Source organism: Canis lupus, chromosome 15 (assembly GCF_048164855.1).
Source record: "Canis lupus baileyi chromosome 15, mCanLup2.hap1, whole genome shotgun sequence".
NCBI lineage: Eukaryota > Metazoa > Chordata > Mammalia > Carnivora > Canidae > Canis > Canis lupus.
Window position 1 is genome coordinate 29,912,769 of NC_132852.1, and position 17,414 is coordinate 29,930,182.

General features: G+C 35.7%; 1 protein-coding gene across 10 annotated transcripts in view; it reads left to right on the forward strand.

Moving 5' to 3' along the window:
• Nucleotides 1-17,414, forward strand: part of NRG1 (neuregulin 1) — a 1,074,255-nt gene that overhangs the window by 916,462 nt on the left and 140,379 nt on the right. For 8 of the 10 annotated variants that reach the window (XM_072776370.1, XM_072776369.1, XM_072776371.1 and 5 more), the window contains exons 4-5: nucleotides 3,198-3,248; nucleotides 5,848-5,898. The exons of the other annotated variants lie outside the window; for them this stretch is intronic. In XM_072776370.1, coding sequence (XP_072632471.1) covers nucleotides 3,198-3,248; nucleotides 5,848-5,898 — 102 coding nt within the window. The remainder of the gene's footprint in view (nucleotides 1-3,197; nucleotides 3,249-5,847; nucleotides 5,899-17,414) is intronic. 10 annotated transcript variants of the gene reach the window in all.

Sequence of the window (17,414 nt, forward strand, 5' to 3'; positions counted from 1 at the left end):
TGGAATGGAGTTGTCTTTTCAGTTCATAGTATCTATTCTGTTCAGATCATTTATTAATTTCAAAATGTCTCTCTTGTCTTAATACAAGAGAATATACAAATCAATCATATCCTCTACTAGATTTTCTTCTTTTTGTTTAATCAGGAGAGAAATTGAGTGAGATTCAATATCCCATAGGAACATTGAGTTCCATGAGTAAGCTCTCATCGTGAGCAAGAATAGAGACACTTGAAGATATTCCTTAAATCATCATTACTAGTGCTAATAAATAAGTAGGTCCATTTTTAGTCTTTAAAAAAAAGGTGACTTGGTCTTATTTTTTGCACACACATTAATAACCTATAATTTCAAAATAACAGAGTCACAGAGTGGATGTTTAAATACACATAGACCCATCATGTGTATGTTTGAATATATGTCTATGTGTCTTTCACTAAATAGTTATATTCAGTATATTGTACTCATGGTGAAATCTCAAACAAGTCATGCACACATAATAACTAGAAAAATTCCTTTCCAGAAGGTGTCATTTTTCAGACACTGCAACTTTTTCTTGAGAGCAGATCTAATTTATTAAAAAAGCATTCAAACATGGCAAATATACTAATGTTCCTTATGTTTACTTGCCTACTCAGCATAAGCTGCTCAGGTGTGTTGAGTTCCTGATAATGCTAAATCCTCATTAATTTGCACTAATGAAGGGGATGTCCTTTATAAATTAACAAATTTAATATACCAAATTACTGCAGGAAAAATATATTGCTTAAATAAACATCACGAAAATTGCAGGACTTAATTTTTTTGGATCCATAATTGCAACAAAATTATTTTCAATCACTTATAGCAAAAAGTTGTTTTGTAAAAAGTCTGTGAATTCTACCCAAAACATGCATAATTATGCTTGCTGAGTAATTTTAATTAAAAAGATTAATTTTTTTTAGAAAGATGCTTTTAGTGTAGAAGTGTACAACTTCTAACTTGTGTTTTCCTCAAGAATATTCAGAAGGTTTCTATTTGGAACCATAATCGTTAAAGATATTTTTAAAGCCTCCCGTGTAAATACCTAATTTTAGGAAGGGAGATTATCGTGATTGTTAATATTTTTTTAGGAATGGAGATTATTTTAGGTTGTCTCCGTGTAGATAGATTTTTATAATAACCTCCTGTTCTGGTATTTTTATGTAACATTCAATTTGAAAAGGAAATGTTATGGTTAACCTTTCCTCTAATCTGAGATCTTTCGTGCTGGAGCTAGAAAAGCTCTGACTCTCTTTTTTTTTTTTTCTTGAAGGTCACAGTGACAACTACTTGGTTTGTCAAAAATATATTTGAAAAGCATCTTGATATTCATGTTGGGATTGGGACCTCTGTCCAATTCTTGTGACCCTGAGCTTACAATTTCAGTCTGGCTGTCATGTCATTGATGAGACCCAAAGGGCAGAAAAGGAAACTTCTCTCCTAATGTGGGCACTTGCTTAGAAATGTGGATCTTCTTCTAGGTATTCATAGGGAAAGATAAATGTTGTGAATCTTGGATTAAAATCTTTCTCTCAGCTTAAATTTCCCCCAAAGAAGCACAGATTCGTTTTCTGCAGCCCAAATCAAGAAAGTCATAGCCACGTGAGAAACAGATATTGCCATATTATCAGCTCAGGCTGTCCTCTTTAATGCTTGCTGCTTGAGAAAGTCCAAAGGGTATTGTATACACTCACATTCTGATCCCTTTCACTTGTTCCAATTTTTTTGTGGGTGTAAGAGGCAATGTAGGCTACTCTGGTGCCTTGATAATAATCTCATATCTTGAATGGCCGGTCCTCCTAATGTTTGATAGAGAGGGCCATCCATACTTAATCTTCACAAGAAAGATATATGTGGTCGTACTAAAAGGTATATTTCTGATCTTTATATATTCATATTTTACTTGACACTTATTCTTAAACATCCCTGCTGAATCTCATGTTATTTTTTTTTCCCTTCTGGTTCCACAAAACCTTTTATCCCTAGAGAATCTTCTGAGGTTGAAGAAATATTGCCAGTTAAATTAAATCTTTTTACCTACTGGACTAGTCCTAGCATGGAAACCTGAAATGGTCATATTTATATTTAAAGATCATTTACGTTGATCGTGAACATTTCTAACTCCATGATTAACAGGCAGTTAATTCAACATAAAATGATAAAGATGATTTGCTTAGGATTTTAGTAGGTACTGGTAACTTCCGTAATATATATGTATATATCACAACAGATTCAAGATATCTTTTTGTCCTGGTTAGTAAAGAATGAAATATTATTAAGTCATTTAACAATAATTATGCAAACAGTGAAGGTTGAATGATATTCATCATGGCATCACTGCATCTTTTCAGGCTTCATAAACCTATCCTTACTGAAAATACTAGCTTTTAGCATGGGAACCCCTTTTCAAAAGGACGGAAGAAGACAGAATTGGTTAGGCGATGGAATCGTCCTTTGTTCCATTATAAAGGAAACTGAAAGAAAACTGAAAGAAACTGAAAGAAAGCACGTCAAAGCTTAAACAAGTCTGTCACGATTCCCATGATAATGGTGTGTCCAGACGTATATAGTTTCTTCTTCACTCCCTTGGGGTGGGAGCTCCCTACTTACTCTGTGCCCTGCCTGGAATCACTGAAAGTCTATAGAAAAGGCGCCCCCATTTGGGTCACCGTTGGCAATTTTCCATAGAGTTCAGTGTCAGAACTTGATGTTTTTCACCAATCCCACCGAGAAACATCACTGGTTTTTGGTTTTGGTTTTGAACAAACATGTAGTTCTCCGAAGATTGATAACCTAAAAATTCTGACCACACCTTTGATCCTATAGCTTTGACATTTTTTACTTCTATCTGCCTTCCTTTCTGAGAAGAAGCCCATAGCCTCCTTGCTGTATGTTGTCCTGCACTAGCCTTGCAGGGAGGTGGAGAATTCTTCTTACATATTCCAGCATAGCTCATCTCATGCTCTTGCCCAAGAAAGAAGAACTACTTATTTGGGCAGATTTTTTTTTTTTTTTTTTTTTTTTTTTTTTGCATTTCTGACTTTTGGGGTGGACTTTCATCACTCTCTTGCAATACTTTCTTCTTTTACGCTCTTTTGTAATTTGAAGGTAGGCTGTGGAAGTGGCTCCCAGCCTCCTGATAATACATCATAATATCCTATCACCTTTTCTTTTTGCAGACATCATCACTGGCATGCCAGCCTCAACTGAAAGAGCATATGTGTCTTCAGGTAAGGAAAATAAGCTCACCAAATTTTACTAACCAGAACGACAGGCATAACTGCTGGCTGCACCTTCTACTAATCAGAATCCCTTCTACTTCCAAATTGTAGCTGTTCTTGTTTTCTGCTCCCAGATTTTCTCCAGCTCATTTTGCCTTTTGAGATTTTGCTTAAAAGAGTACAGTTCTTGCTATATGTATGAAGTTGGGCCTGAGAGGCATGCATGGGAAAAAGAAATGTCTAGATACAGCTTAGTGACATTAGACCAGGGACATCAGGATTATACATTCAGTTTTTACAATCTTTACAGGTGCTTCTCTTAGCCCTCTCTTCCTTTCATCCATGGTAGTTCATGCCCGGATAGTGTGTCAGTGTCCAATCCCTGACCTCTGGATTCTTAACGAGCAGTTGTTGATCACTAAACTTCTAGAAAACATTGATAGAAGCCTGAACTTTTCAAATGTTGTTTGGTTTGTTTTTGGCTTGTTTTTGTTTGTTTCTTCCTTGCCTATAATATTTGCCAGTAGCACTAACAATCTGAACAGTATTAGCAACTTATAACCCAATTCTACTAATGCATGTATAACCATAATTCATTGATTTCTCCATTGGCTGTGCATTTAATGAATCTGCTGTGGATTCTTTTTTCTTTTCTTTTCTTTCTCTTTCTTTCTTTCTTTCTTTCTTTCTTTCTTTCTTTCTTTCTTTCTTTCTTCTTTCTTTCTCTTTTTTATTTTTATTTTATTTTATTTTATTTTATTTATTTTATTTTTTTACTTATCCTCTGTTATTCTCTAGTTAACAAGACCTTGGAATATTTAAAAGTTCATATTTAATTGGAGGCAAGTTTTTAGAGTCCTAGGTTCAAAACTCAACTTCAGAAGTATGATAACTTGTTTCTGTGTGACACTGTACAGTTCACAAAGATTTTTAGATCTCATTTGGTCTTCACAACAGATGTGTGAAACAAGACATTATTTTTCTTGGTGTATACAGATGAGAAAGCTGAAGCACTAGAAATGTTAAGTCCTATGTCTCAGAAAGTAGGAGAGGGGGATCCTTGGGTGGCTCAGCGGTTAAGTGCCTGCCTTTGGCCCAGGGCATGCTCCTGGAGACTCGGGATCAAGTCCCATGTCAGGCTCCCTGCATAGAACCTGCGTCTCCCTCTGCCTCTATCTCTCTCTCATGAATAAATAAATAAAATCTTAAAAAAAAAAAAAAAGTAGGAGAGCAGATCCCTCCAGTTCAGTATTCCTTCCCATTACCTGTGTTTAATGTTTTGGCTTCATTGATTTCTCTCGTTATGACCTGTACTTTGTTGAGAAGCTATAAGAGGCCATATCATCGAACACAGACTTTTCTGATTTAACCGTCACCAGTTTCTCCTCTTCCCATCAAAGCCACCTGTTCAAGATCATAAAAGTTAAATCTCTCTGTAACTTAGTTGGCTCTGAAAATGCTTAGGGCATATACATGTGTTCTTAAGATATACGTATGCGTGTTACTGGGTGGGAGGATCCTGGGGTCTAAGAGGGTTGTACTTTTCTGAATGATGGAAAGAAAGCAAGAGAGAAGGAGACACCAAGGGAGGGGAAGAAAGAGAGAGATAAAAAGAACAAGAAAAAAGAAAAAAAAATTGTTGAGGTATCTGAATTTTTCCCCCTTTTGTTCAGGCATTTCTTTCTTATAAGGGTCTCCACTATCAGACTCCAATAGATGCTGTTAGGAGCCTGAGCTTTTCAGATTATGTGGTGCTTCTCTTGGGAATCAGGAGTGATTATAACTATTATTTTCTGATATATGACTTGAATCTTTTAACTTCCTGGCTGCTGAATCTCAATCCCTCTTTGATACTAACTTGCTCTTCTTTCTGACTAATAAAAACCCACAGGCCCCATGCTTTTTTTTCCTGCATGAGTTGTGTTTTATGCTCTGTCTGTATTTAAACACTAGTTTCTCTTCCTTTGTACTTGCTACCTAAGAGAATCTTGCTACCGTATATCATCAATGATCATATTATGAATTTACTTAGCATGTTGTGTTTGATCTTAACCTGATTGCTCCAGTAGATCGATGCATGGACTTTATTCAGCACCATATTTGGTCAGGGTGTTTATGCAGACCATGTTGCCTGAGAATAGATTCATTCTTTTTCTTCGTCTTCTTCTTTTTTTTATTTCCTCTACGCATGAAAGTTGACTTTCAGTCTCTCTAAATATGGGGATTGTTCTCTTTGGTTTCATGTTTCTGAAAATCAAGACCACACTTGAGGGAAGGAACGGTGCATTTCATCTGTATTGTGGATCTGTTCAGAGTAATGTTTCTAGGAAGTTCATATACCAGTTGGTACATGGGTATCTTCGCAGATGGACTGACCCCATTTTCATACCTTTCAAAAGAGTCTTTGGGTTTCGAATCACAGAAATAGTCCTCTGTGGTGTTTGAATATTGCATACATCTTCCTCTGACTTTGAAATGCTTCAGCTTTTCTGTTGCACTGTTTTCTAGTCCTCTTTTTCTGGATGATCCTCAAGCGTGGCACATTTCTGGTGTAAGAATGCAAGCAGCCTGACTCAATAAAGCTTCATTTCACTTCTTTGTTTTATAGAGTCTCCCATTAGAATATCAGTATCAACAGAAGGAGCAAATACTTCTTCATGTAAGTATATTTAAATATTCCATATGCTAGTTTCTAACCCAAGACAATATCTGCTTTGCTGGAGATGGTGGTCCTGTGTCTGTCTTCTGCCCTCACTGAGGAACAGTACATCAAGTTTGGGAGTAGGCTGGTATTTGGTGTTTGGAAGGGAATGGCCCCATGCTGTGCTTGGGGGGGACTAGCTATCCCCCCCCCCCCCCAAGATATACACGGATATTAGAAGACACATATGTGGTGGTGTTCTAATGTAGTGTCTTTGAATGTTGACAAATGACTGCAGAGCCTCTGAGGCCTGGTTCTGAGTGAGCAATAGAGAACATCGTTAGTTGTTTTTAGCATATCTTGATGCCTTTAGCAATTGCCTAGGCCTGATCCCCAGCTGTTTGGAGCTTATTTTAAAGCTCCCCAGTTCTCATATAAAGTCTGCTGTGATAGAGTAAGGAAACTATATATAGATGCCCTTAATTCAAATTCAATAGCAAATGACTAATTATGAAAATGTTTGAAAGCAGGTCCCTAGGCAAGATCTCAGATTAGTTTTCATCTGTTTAATGTGAAATGTGCTTTGTGCTTATGGAGTTCTACAACTGTTAGATTGATTGGTGCTTTGTGCCATGTCAGGGGAACTTAAGAAATTAGCAAGGACTAGTAAAAATAGTTTTGGTACTTATGAATTGTGAATCTAATAGAATTAAATTTTGATATCCAGTGGGGGAATTTATCAGACCTTGAAAATAAAACTTATAATTAACAGTCTTGCTTTCCCTTATTTTAGCTCTTTATTTAAAGCTATTTCTCAGTTTGAGAAGCTCTTCAATAAATAGGTATTCCCAATTAACTCTATTCCAACGTGGAGAGTGTGTTTATGGCACAATTTCCTTTGGCTATCAACATGGTAGGAAATACTTGCAAGAAGGTCTGTACTTTAGGCCACTTCAATTGTTTTGTCAGTCTGTTTAAATATATATAGTTTGAATCTAAAGCCTTTCCCTTCGGGTTGGTACCAGAACTGTAATGATATGATGTAAACGTATTTTTTTATTGCATGAAGTATGATGTTTTGACTATATTTTAGCGAGATAAAGCATCATTTATCTAGATTGATGGAAGTAATCTAGTGAGATCAAACAGGAAATAAGATGCTAGAGAAGACTAAATGGGCTTCTTCTGTATTCTAAAGATACTCATTACATAGTCTAAAATGGTAATCCCTTCTGGGGAGTTTGGGATATTTGTTATTTAATTCTACTTATAAAAAGATTAGTATAATTATATAGATTTTAGCTAACTAGCATTAAGGAATCATGTTGAGCTTTGTTTTAGATTTTCGAGTGTTTATTATACAAGGGCAAATACTAGATTTTTCTTTTTGGCATTTTGTCTGGGAACAATTTCTCCCCTGCATGATTCATTGAATAAAGTTATTGGAACTCTTGTAATTGGAACCCTCCTGCTATCATTAACAGAGCGATGGATGCTATCCTTAAGCATATCCGAGTAGTTTTGGAATAGAAGAAATACTTCTTTGGGTTTTCCAGAGCTTTAGGGAACTGAAATGAATCTCTCAGTTTACATTTGTATTCATTGCAATACTGTTGAGAGAGAAATAATTTTGAAATCTGACTCTGATCTCTAATTCTCAGTAGAGTTAGTTCCTGATATTCGGTAAAGGTTTAAGACTAAGAATGAAGGCTTTGTATTTTGATATCATGTTAAAATATTTCAGTCTGCCATTTGCATACATCCTCCCTTCCCTGTTCATGTTAGGCTCTCAGTAAATACTGTGGAGTTGATTAATGCATACATTTTTTTTAATATCATGAAAATACACTCTGTAATTTGAAAATATAACCAATGGTGGCAGGATCCTAAGTCCAGTCTTGGTTGGAGCAATGAGAGCAGCGTGAGGCACTCAACCCATCTGGAGGGAACATCCCCAGAACTCCGCAGTGCAGAAATGTGTGATGTCAACATACCTTCATCCAGTAAAGGCTGAAACAGAAATGTGAGGAAACAAATAGCCATAAGCAGGACATATACCTTCAAATGATATGTAAGAGTTGAAAGCCTTGGGAAAGTTCACATGGGTTAGAAATAATCAGCCCTAAAGAACAGGTTCCTTTTCACTGCATTTCAGCCAGAAAGGAGACACCAGTAAATCCCTGTGCTTGAAAAGTGAACCATGCTTTTGCAATGTAATCATGTCTGGGGGGGCTACATTCTCTGAACTGTTGGCACTGGTGTTCTCTATGTACATTTTTAAAAAAATATTTTATCTATTTATTCATGAGAGACACACAGAGAGAGGCAGAGACACAGGCAGAGGAAGAATCTGGCTCCCTGTGGGGAGCCTGATATGGGACTGGATCCCAGGACCCTGGGATCACATCCTGAGCTGAAGGCAGATGCGCAACCACTGAGCCACCCAGGGTGTCCCTCTCTATGTACATTTTGAAAAGCCTTCCTAAAGTACTATGGATTCAGCAAACCTTTTATGTCTTATGATGAGTTGGTGTGCTTGTGGGGTCAGCCGCAGCCCTGCTACTTCTCCATCTTTCGGGTCCAAATGTGCATACTTCTGTGCAGAAACATCCCCTTACCGCCAGTCCTATTGATGAGAGAATCTCACTGCTGAGTAAATCCTGGGAGGGTTCCGCAGTATTAGTTGAAGCCCTTGGCCCTGCTCAGGTGCCCTGCAGGGTGCCAAGTCCATCTTTGCTGCCCACATCCTGCTTCTCCCCAGACCCCTGCCTGACCATGCCCACCCTCAAAGTTCTACTTTTGTCCTCTGTAACTCCTGTTGGGATAGAAAAGACAAAAAGAAGAGAACAGAATTGCTCACCTAGCTATCTGAAATACCACTGCTAATATTTTAATATATATTTTTCTCATCAGTGTTTTTTATTCTGGCTTTCCTGTTTATCTACCCTCCCTCTCTCTACTTTTAGTGTATCAAGCATTTTTCTCATGTTACTAAATACTAATCAGAAATATTTTAGAATAGTTTTAAATCTTAAATTTTTAAATAACTTTTTAAATCACTGTAACAATAAAGCAGCTGTTCTTGACTAGAGGTTTTAAGGGGTTTATGTTTCATTTACAAATACCCTATCATTTCTTCTACCTTTGTATTTAATATTCCTAGCATTTCATAAATATTGGTGAAATATCAAAGTTACTAATCCTTCCCTTTTTTTTTTTTTTTTAAAGATTTTACTTATTCATGAGAGACATACAGAGAGAGAAAGAGAGAGGCAGAGACACAGGCAGAGGGAGAAGCAGGCTCCATGCAGGGAGCCTGATGTGGGACTCGATCCCGGGTCTCCAGGATCACGCCCTGGACTGAAGGCAGCGCTAAACCGCTGAGCCACCCGGGCTGCCCCATAATCCTTCCCTTTGTAAGGACAGTTTTAACTTTCTTTTTTGCAATTGGAATTGAAATTTGAACTGTACGCTCACTATTTTTTAGTTGTTAACTTATAAAATTTTCAAGAAGTTTCTGATAACGATCTTATAATTAACATTATTTTCCTTTATTTTATTCTTCTTTTTTGGTAAATGAGGCATTGGTGACTTGAAACGTATGATTTGCTAAATGAGTGTCCTATATTACACATAGTAAGTGATATGTAAAGAGAAGAATGTGAACCTTACAAAGCAGTTAGTAGGGCTCTCTTGTTCCTCCTTTATGTGTAGGATCAGGAAAAAGTAAAAGAATTACTTGGAACAAACCTTAGACTACTCTCTGAAGTGCTAGCTGTCTGTGACCCTATTTTGGTGTGATTTTTTTGAATGCTATAAAAAAGTGCAACTGTTATATCAGTCACTTTACTGAATTGAGAACCATCCATTTCAGTTTAATATGTAAATGAAGGAAACAAAAATAAAAAATCTAATGAATAGTAATTGGAAAAAATAAAGATAAGTTTCTGGAAAACAGTCTTCAATAGTAATAAATTTCTAATAATAATAATAATAATAATAATAATAATAATAATAATGGGAAACATCTATTGAAGACTTTCTGTGTGCCAGGCACTGTGCTAGGTGATTTACATGGATCATAACTCATAGTTCTCATAAAACCTTAATCCATTTTTCAGATGATAAGGCTGATAGATCTTACCTGAAATCAGAGAAGCAGAATTCAAACCCAGGCAATCCACTAGCCTGCCATGCATGACATGTGAAGTTTTGTTGCCTCAAAGAAAGAGCCTTTAATATTAAAAGGAATGAGATTTTGTGAATGGACTGGAAAGTAATCTTTGACACGAAGTGGATTGGGAGTATGAGTGGTAGCTTAGGTAAATGCAGGACCTGGGACCAGCTGAGCCCATATGATCTGTGTTTTATGCATCAAAGCATGCCAGGCAGTGAAGTGAAATGTAGAAAACACACAACTTGGGTGGACACATGCTCAAAAATCTAAACATGAGTGCTGTAATTACTAGGTAAATTTAGGTAAGTTGTTTAATTTCCCTGAGACTCAGTTTCAGGGCCCATATAATCTTGTTTATCTCAAATCTACATTGGAAATGTGGGAAAATTAATGTGAATCACTTAGCACAGCTTTGCTTTTAGGTGGTCTCCTCTATCTGTGGGAGAGAGAAAAATGAAAAAAACAACAACAACAACAACAATGTGACTCTGAAGAGAGACTGATAATCAGAGGAGGCCTTGTATCTCATTTGAACAATGTAGGAAAATATCTTTATTTTTGGAGGAGGAAAGGGGTTAATTTTTTGCACTCTTAATGATGATGCTGAAAGTTCTATGCCAAGAAGTCACTATGTCTTTTCAGAATATTCTATATTCTCAGCTAAGGCTGCATTTCAAAGGAACTTATCCAGGAAGTCCTCGGAAATCTCTGAATGAAATGGACAATTCAATCTTTAATTTGGCACCTAAAAGAGCTAGCTGAAGGGGAAAATGTCTTTTGTCTGCAGGACATTTCTGTTATAATGAGATACAGCATTTTCACTTGGGAATAGCACAGTGATACGTATTGATTAGATAGCACCATGTCTGCTGGTCCATTGGGGAGATTTAAAACTATGATTCTTACATTCCATCCTCAGCTGTAACTGACTTACCTGCTATTATGGTAGAGGAAACTGCCTGAACCTATGCTAAATGATTCGCAGCTGGAAAAATGGCATTTCAATTTCAGATCTTTATTGGTCGCAAAATATGAAGTCTGTCCATTGGAGAGCTACTTCCAATTGAATGTAAATTGTATTTGCAGGTTTCTTGTAAGCATGACATTTTCAAGGGTGTGGTGGCTCATTCTGTTGTGGAGAATGACAAACAAATTCTCATGCATCATATAGTAAGAGAATAATTTAAAAAGGAAATTGCCCAACTGGTATTACTTCCATCTTTCTAATTGCCTAGACACATACAGATTTTTAGGACAAGTGACTTGGAGCAAGAGCATGGACAGATACATCACAGCCATTCCTATGCTCAGGCAAGTTATTGCTTTCATGTTCATTCATTCATTTTGTAAGTGACTATATCTTACTTTTTTTCTTCAAGTACCACCTGCCACTGTGGTACTTTATATGTAATATAATTCTTCAGTTCTGCCTTTGACCTTTCTAAAGTCATTGACTTTCATTGCATTCCACTATTGGATAAGATAATCTCAAAACTTTTGATCGAGCTTATAATGAAATTATAGTTAACTTTTTGTATTCAGTTAAAATTAACCTTTACAAAATTATTCTTTTGAACCATGAAATAAATCATTTGTGTGTATATGTATATATGACTGATATTTGTATCATACTGTATATTTTATAAGGCATATTTTTATACATTGAGTCATTTATTCACACAAGAACTCTGTGACCTAGATTTCATCCCATTTGTCAGATGAGGGGTTGAGCCTCAGATACTCTGACATGTCCAAATTCAAAAACTAAGTAGGTGGTAGAGCAAAAATTTAACCTGAATCTCCTGATTGAAAATGTTATGGTCTTTTATTTACAAAGTCTTACGGGATCCATTCAGCTAGTTTGAGGGAAGGCCTTCTTTAAAAAAAAAAAAAAAAAAAAAAAAAAAGCATCAAGGTGCAGTTTGTATAAAGCCTCCAGGAATATGATCACATTAGTCCCAGTTATCTCAAAGCCAGCTTTTATTGAAGTAATATACTTTCCACAAACTATAAGGTAATGAAGTGGACAGGCAAGCCCTAGTTAATGACAACACAATTCAAGGGTTTAATAGTAAAAAAGGAGGCAGAAGTGTTGGTCTAGAACTATTTCAGTGACCTTGCTGCTTGACTTTGTTATTTTCAGAATGATGTGGTGTATTTCCAAATATGCTCTTTTACAGAGATGGGAGTACTCTTAGAGTCATTGTGCTAGTGGGAGTTTGATCTTCATCAAACAGGCATATTTTCCTCGGCTTAGTTTATGTTGAGGATAGATGCATTGCCTTACTCCAGACTACTATTTAATTTAGTACATGATATCTTAAATCATGAAAATTATTTGCACGATAGAGTAATTCATAAATGGAAAATTGTCAGACCTGGAGCAATTATTTCCCTGTATTTTATTCTTTGGGGTGATTTTTACTGAAATATTCTCTTTAACATTAAAAAAATCAGTCTTTTTGTATATTAGCTGAGAGAGGAAAGGACATCTTTATTCTTCCTGTTTTCAGAGTAGTAAAAGCTATAGTAAGTATTTTTAATCATTTGGGATAGAGCAGTGAAATGGATTATATAGAAAAGAGTTTTAATTTTTTAAATGTTGAAGTGGAGGCCAGGGAATGGAGACCGGGAGGTACATATCAAGAAAGCCTCTAGAATAACAGAGCTAACAAGATTTTGATAAATTTACTTATGCTGAACTTGGTGGTTTTATTTTTTTTTTTCAAGTTATCTAAGGATCTGAGAAATAGGAAAATGGGAAAAGAAGCCTTTAAATTGGACCTGGGATACTTTAGGAAATAGCTCTCTCCCTGGAGAAGAAGGAGGAATAAGATAGAGGAAGGGATGGGGAACAGCATGATAAAGCAGCAGCAAAATAAGAAATATGGATTGTGATTTAAGACTGTATCAATTACAAGCAATAGAAATTTAACTCCAAAGGGCTAAGATGTAAAGAGAGTATGTTGGCTTACATAACTGGCCCAATTTGATCCAGAGCCTCAAATGCATAATGGAATGGTTCCTCAGTCTTTATGTGTTTTTTTCTCTACAGATGTTAGCTTCATTCTTAGGGGGTTTTCTCTGCCTGACAAGGAGATAACTGCTGGTGTCTCTAAGCCTGTAACCCCTCAGCTCATAATCTAAAAAAGAGAAAGCCTATTCCTTATCCACACAGCAAAATTTAAGGAAGAATGCGATTGGTTCTACTTGTGTCATATGTCTACCCCTAAAATCTTTACTGTATCAGGGGAGATTAATGACTTCATTTGGGCAGGGGCGGGGTCAGATATCCATTGCTGTGTGCGTTTGGGTTAGTGAGACAGATGGGCTCAGTGCCATGGGAATTGCAGGGTATAGGTTCATTACAGAGAGGAATGTTTTGTACCTAAAGAAAGACAAAGTGGGCTAGACAGGCAAAACCAACACAGCCATCTATGGCTGATGAGTAGACAGCTTGAGAAGAATCAGGAGATGGACATCAGAGAATTTTAAAGGAAATTTAAAAATCAATGTTAACTGAATATTCTTTAATCAGGCAGACAAAATTAATGCAGAAATTTTAAAGAAAATGAGTTAGAAAACTGAAGACAATTGAAATACCTTGAAAGACTCTTTCTTAGAACCTATGAGTTGACTATATAATCATTCTTAAAAATACTCTTTAAAAGAAAAAATCCAGAAACTTAATGCTTTTCTGAAGAAAGTAGAAAAAAAATGAGTAACAGTTTTCCAACTAGAATACATGGGAAGCATTTTTGAAATCTGTAAAATGTTCTGACTTTGGAGTTAAAAGTCAAAGTCTGCTTGATCCAGATTCTTTTATTAAAAACTCTATGATTAAACAGATTTTGAAAAACTACTAGTTTCTTTCACCAGAGTAACTGTGTGTTGATTAGTTTGTTTCTTCCTTTTAACAGTAAGAGAAGGAAAAGAAGCATGCTTAGCCCATTCCATTTCATATTGTACAGAAAAGTCAGCAGGTCTTGTTGAAGTGTGAAATAAATCACTTTACTGAGGCTTTATCAGCCTTATAGACATGACCACTGAAACCTGAAGGAAATAATGTCTTCACCAGTTCATCTGTAGGCAGAACCCACTTTTCCCCGCCCTACTCTTATTATAATGCATCTAGCATACAAGGCACTTGAGTATTTAATTCAGTTTTTAAAAATAAAGGTGCTGTGTATTCATAGTTCAACTAACGGTCAAAGAATTGCTGGAATGGCACTTTTCATTTTATCTCTCAGTCTACCAGAAGTCAGTAAAATCTTTAAAACCAATTATATGTGCCAATGTGGGTTAGAGTCTCAAGCTACGCTCATCTCCGTTAAAGTCCATAACTATCTCTCATTTAGAGATTTGGTGTTTAGGTTGAATTTGTTGATCATATATGAGCTGTTGTTTTCTTCATTGCTCAGGTATTCCAGAATTTGGAATTTCAGAAGAGATTCCAGAATCTTTTCTTCAGGGAATATCAAGCTTTTTAAAAAATGTGACAAGGAGAGAGAAATTGAGAGAGGGTGACAGGGGGCCAAGAGACAGGTTTTGTTAAATATTGCAGGACTTTTATTCGCTGTGATGGAAAATATCATCAATCTTTCTTTTAATTTTTAAAAGGAATTTTGGGCTATTAATCTCTACATTCCAACAGTCAGAATAGTAAAATACAGATCCGAATAGGCCAAGTGACAACTAAGGTCAAATAGCAAGTGAGTGGTAAGTGGAAAATTAAAATTTTTGCTATGTGAGTCTTAGAACTTTTTCTCTCTTTGATTAAAATAAGCAAATAGTTAATAATCTATCTCCCACAGTGATCCAGCATGATGCTAGGTAGGAACTGTGATATGTATTTCTTGAAGTGGGGAGTGGGTTGGGGGAGATGAATCAAGAACAGTCCTTGGGTGAAGTAGTTTGTAGTAAAGTAGAAAGACTAATTGTGGTTAATTGTGATAATTATGTGCAATGACACATGCTCATGATACAAAGTGAAATATGGGGGGCAGACTTTTAAATCAAGTTGTTGTTTTGGGGGCATCTGGATGGCTCAGTGGTTGAGCCTCTGCCTTTGGCTCAGGTCGTGATCCCAGAGTCCTGGGATCGAGTCCCGCTTCAGGCTCCTGCATAGCCTGGTTCTCCCTCTGCCTATGTTTCTGCCTCTTTCTCTGTGTCTCTCATGAATAAATAAATAGTAATAAAAATCTTTAAAAAAATAAATCAAGTTGTTGTTTTAAATAATATTGTTTAAGATAGAATACACTTACCCATTCCGTGGCATGTGATTTAAAAGGAAATATTATTTGAATAATATTATTTGAAAATATTTTTTTTTTTTACTGTGGTCTCTGTTTTAAGTAGCCAATTGTTTCTGCTTCATGTTTAAAGCTCAGTAATTATACCAAGAGATAAGAATTCTGAAATTTATCCTATTTAAGAAAAATGATGAAAATCTGTGATTTACTATTTAAAGTAAAAGACCAAGTAACATTACGAACAATCAGAAGCTACTTTGCACTAAGGAGGGTTTTGAAAGTAGTTTGGGGAATTTTTAAGGGATTTAGAAACTTAACTGGAAATCTTAGATGAGCATAATCACAGTATGGTAAATTGAATTATTGTTGATTTTCAGAAACTTACCCAGGTTCATAGATGGACTTAAAATATATTCAAAAAGATGCTTTTGATTAGGTTACCTGGACATGTACATGGAAAAGTTGAAGTTTCTTGAACAATTTTATTTTCATTTGGCAAAATTTGGAGGTTTTTGTTTTTATTTTAAGTCCATTGAATTGACCCAAAGGTCAATAGTAAAGAAATAGTAAACATGAAAACATGTCTAATTATATTATTACTGAGTGAAACATAGAAATTAAAATAATAAAATAAATCTATTAAAATGGCTAAATATTGAAAAACAACATATTCCTTTATAATGATTCCTCTTTTGATTCCTTAAAATTCATTTATTAAAAGCAGTGATTAATTGACAAGAAACTTCTGTGTCATTTGACTGAATTTTGAACTACAAATTCCTCATGTGAAAATTAAGATGTATTCAGAATATTCAGAAAAAGAATCTGCAAAAGGAAATAGTATTAAATGTTATTTTACAATGTTTTATATAAATGTTCTGCATTTTAATTTAGAGATCTAGCTATTTAATCAACTTATAAAAATCCATGCCATTCACAAATAATGTAACTTGGAGAACAGATCATTGTTATTTTAATTCTTAGTTTACAAACCTATAAGAAGGAAGTTGCTACATTTACTTAAAAACAGTTGTGAAATCTAACATGGTCCAGCAATGATGAACTGTTCCAGGCAGAATGCACCATGTCAGACAGGATATTTTTATGAGATGTCGTATGAGGAAATATGAAGAGAAATAGCCTTACACATATCAAGAGAAAATTATTTAAGTGGCCATAATGGATTTTTTACAAATTTTGTACATTTCCCTTTAGTTGATCCAGATGGATTCTCTGTTATCCTTATGGCAGCTTCTTATTTTCACATCTCTAATACTCCAGAGCAGAAATGCATCTTGCTCAGGCTTGATCCTCAAGTTATCTGCAAAAAAATAAACCATACAAAGAGTTCCTGGGTATGTTTTAGAACGAATAGATTATGGGGGCAGCAGAATTGCTGTGTATGTGCAAATGAGACTGTGTGTAAAAGCAAGATAAGCTTTAGGAAGGATATAGGTGACTCAGGGGGCACATAAGGGATTTATTGGGACCTTTAAAAACATTTTTTACAGTGCAGGTGAAGGGGACTGAGGTTTAAAACTGTTCAGCTTTGTCAGAAAATAAAAATGAAACCTGACACACATATACATAGAGAAACAAGTATTTTAGTAAAACTTATTGCTTGCTCTTTTAATGTTTCTAGAACATTGGCTGTGATTTGTGTACAAAGTTCATTGAGGAGTGTGTCTAATAGAGACTTCTAGTAGAGAGGGTCTTCGTGAATAGAGGACCAACTATAATCTCAATATATTTTCAAAATGTTGTAACTCACCTCCCTCCTTTTGCAGACCTGGGTATATTTTATTTAAGTTATGCTCTGAAATTGTGGAGGAAAAAAAAAGCATTGCTTGTCCAATCAAGGAAGAAAGTAAACTCTTTATTATTTTGTTGATGTACGAAGATGTTAGATTATCTTCCACTGCCCAGGGGTACTCTTCTGGTTGTCTCATAGCTTTTGCTTCAAGCAATAAACTTGCCGCTTGTTAATTAACATGATATGCACATCAGTTCCCAAACTAGAATGTAAGGTCCAGGAGGAAGGAATTTGGGGTTGTATTTGTGTGCATTCCCCAAGCATATCACTGTGCCATTTCCCAGGAAGTATT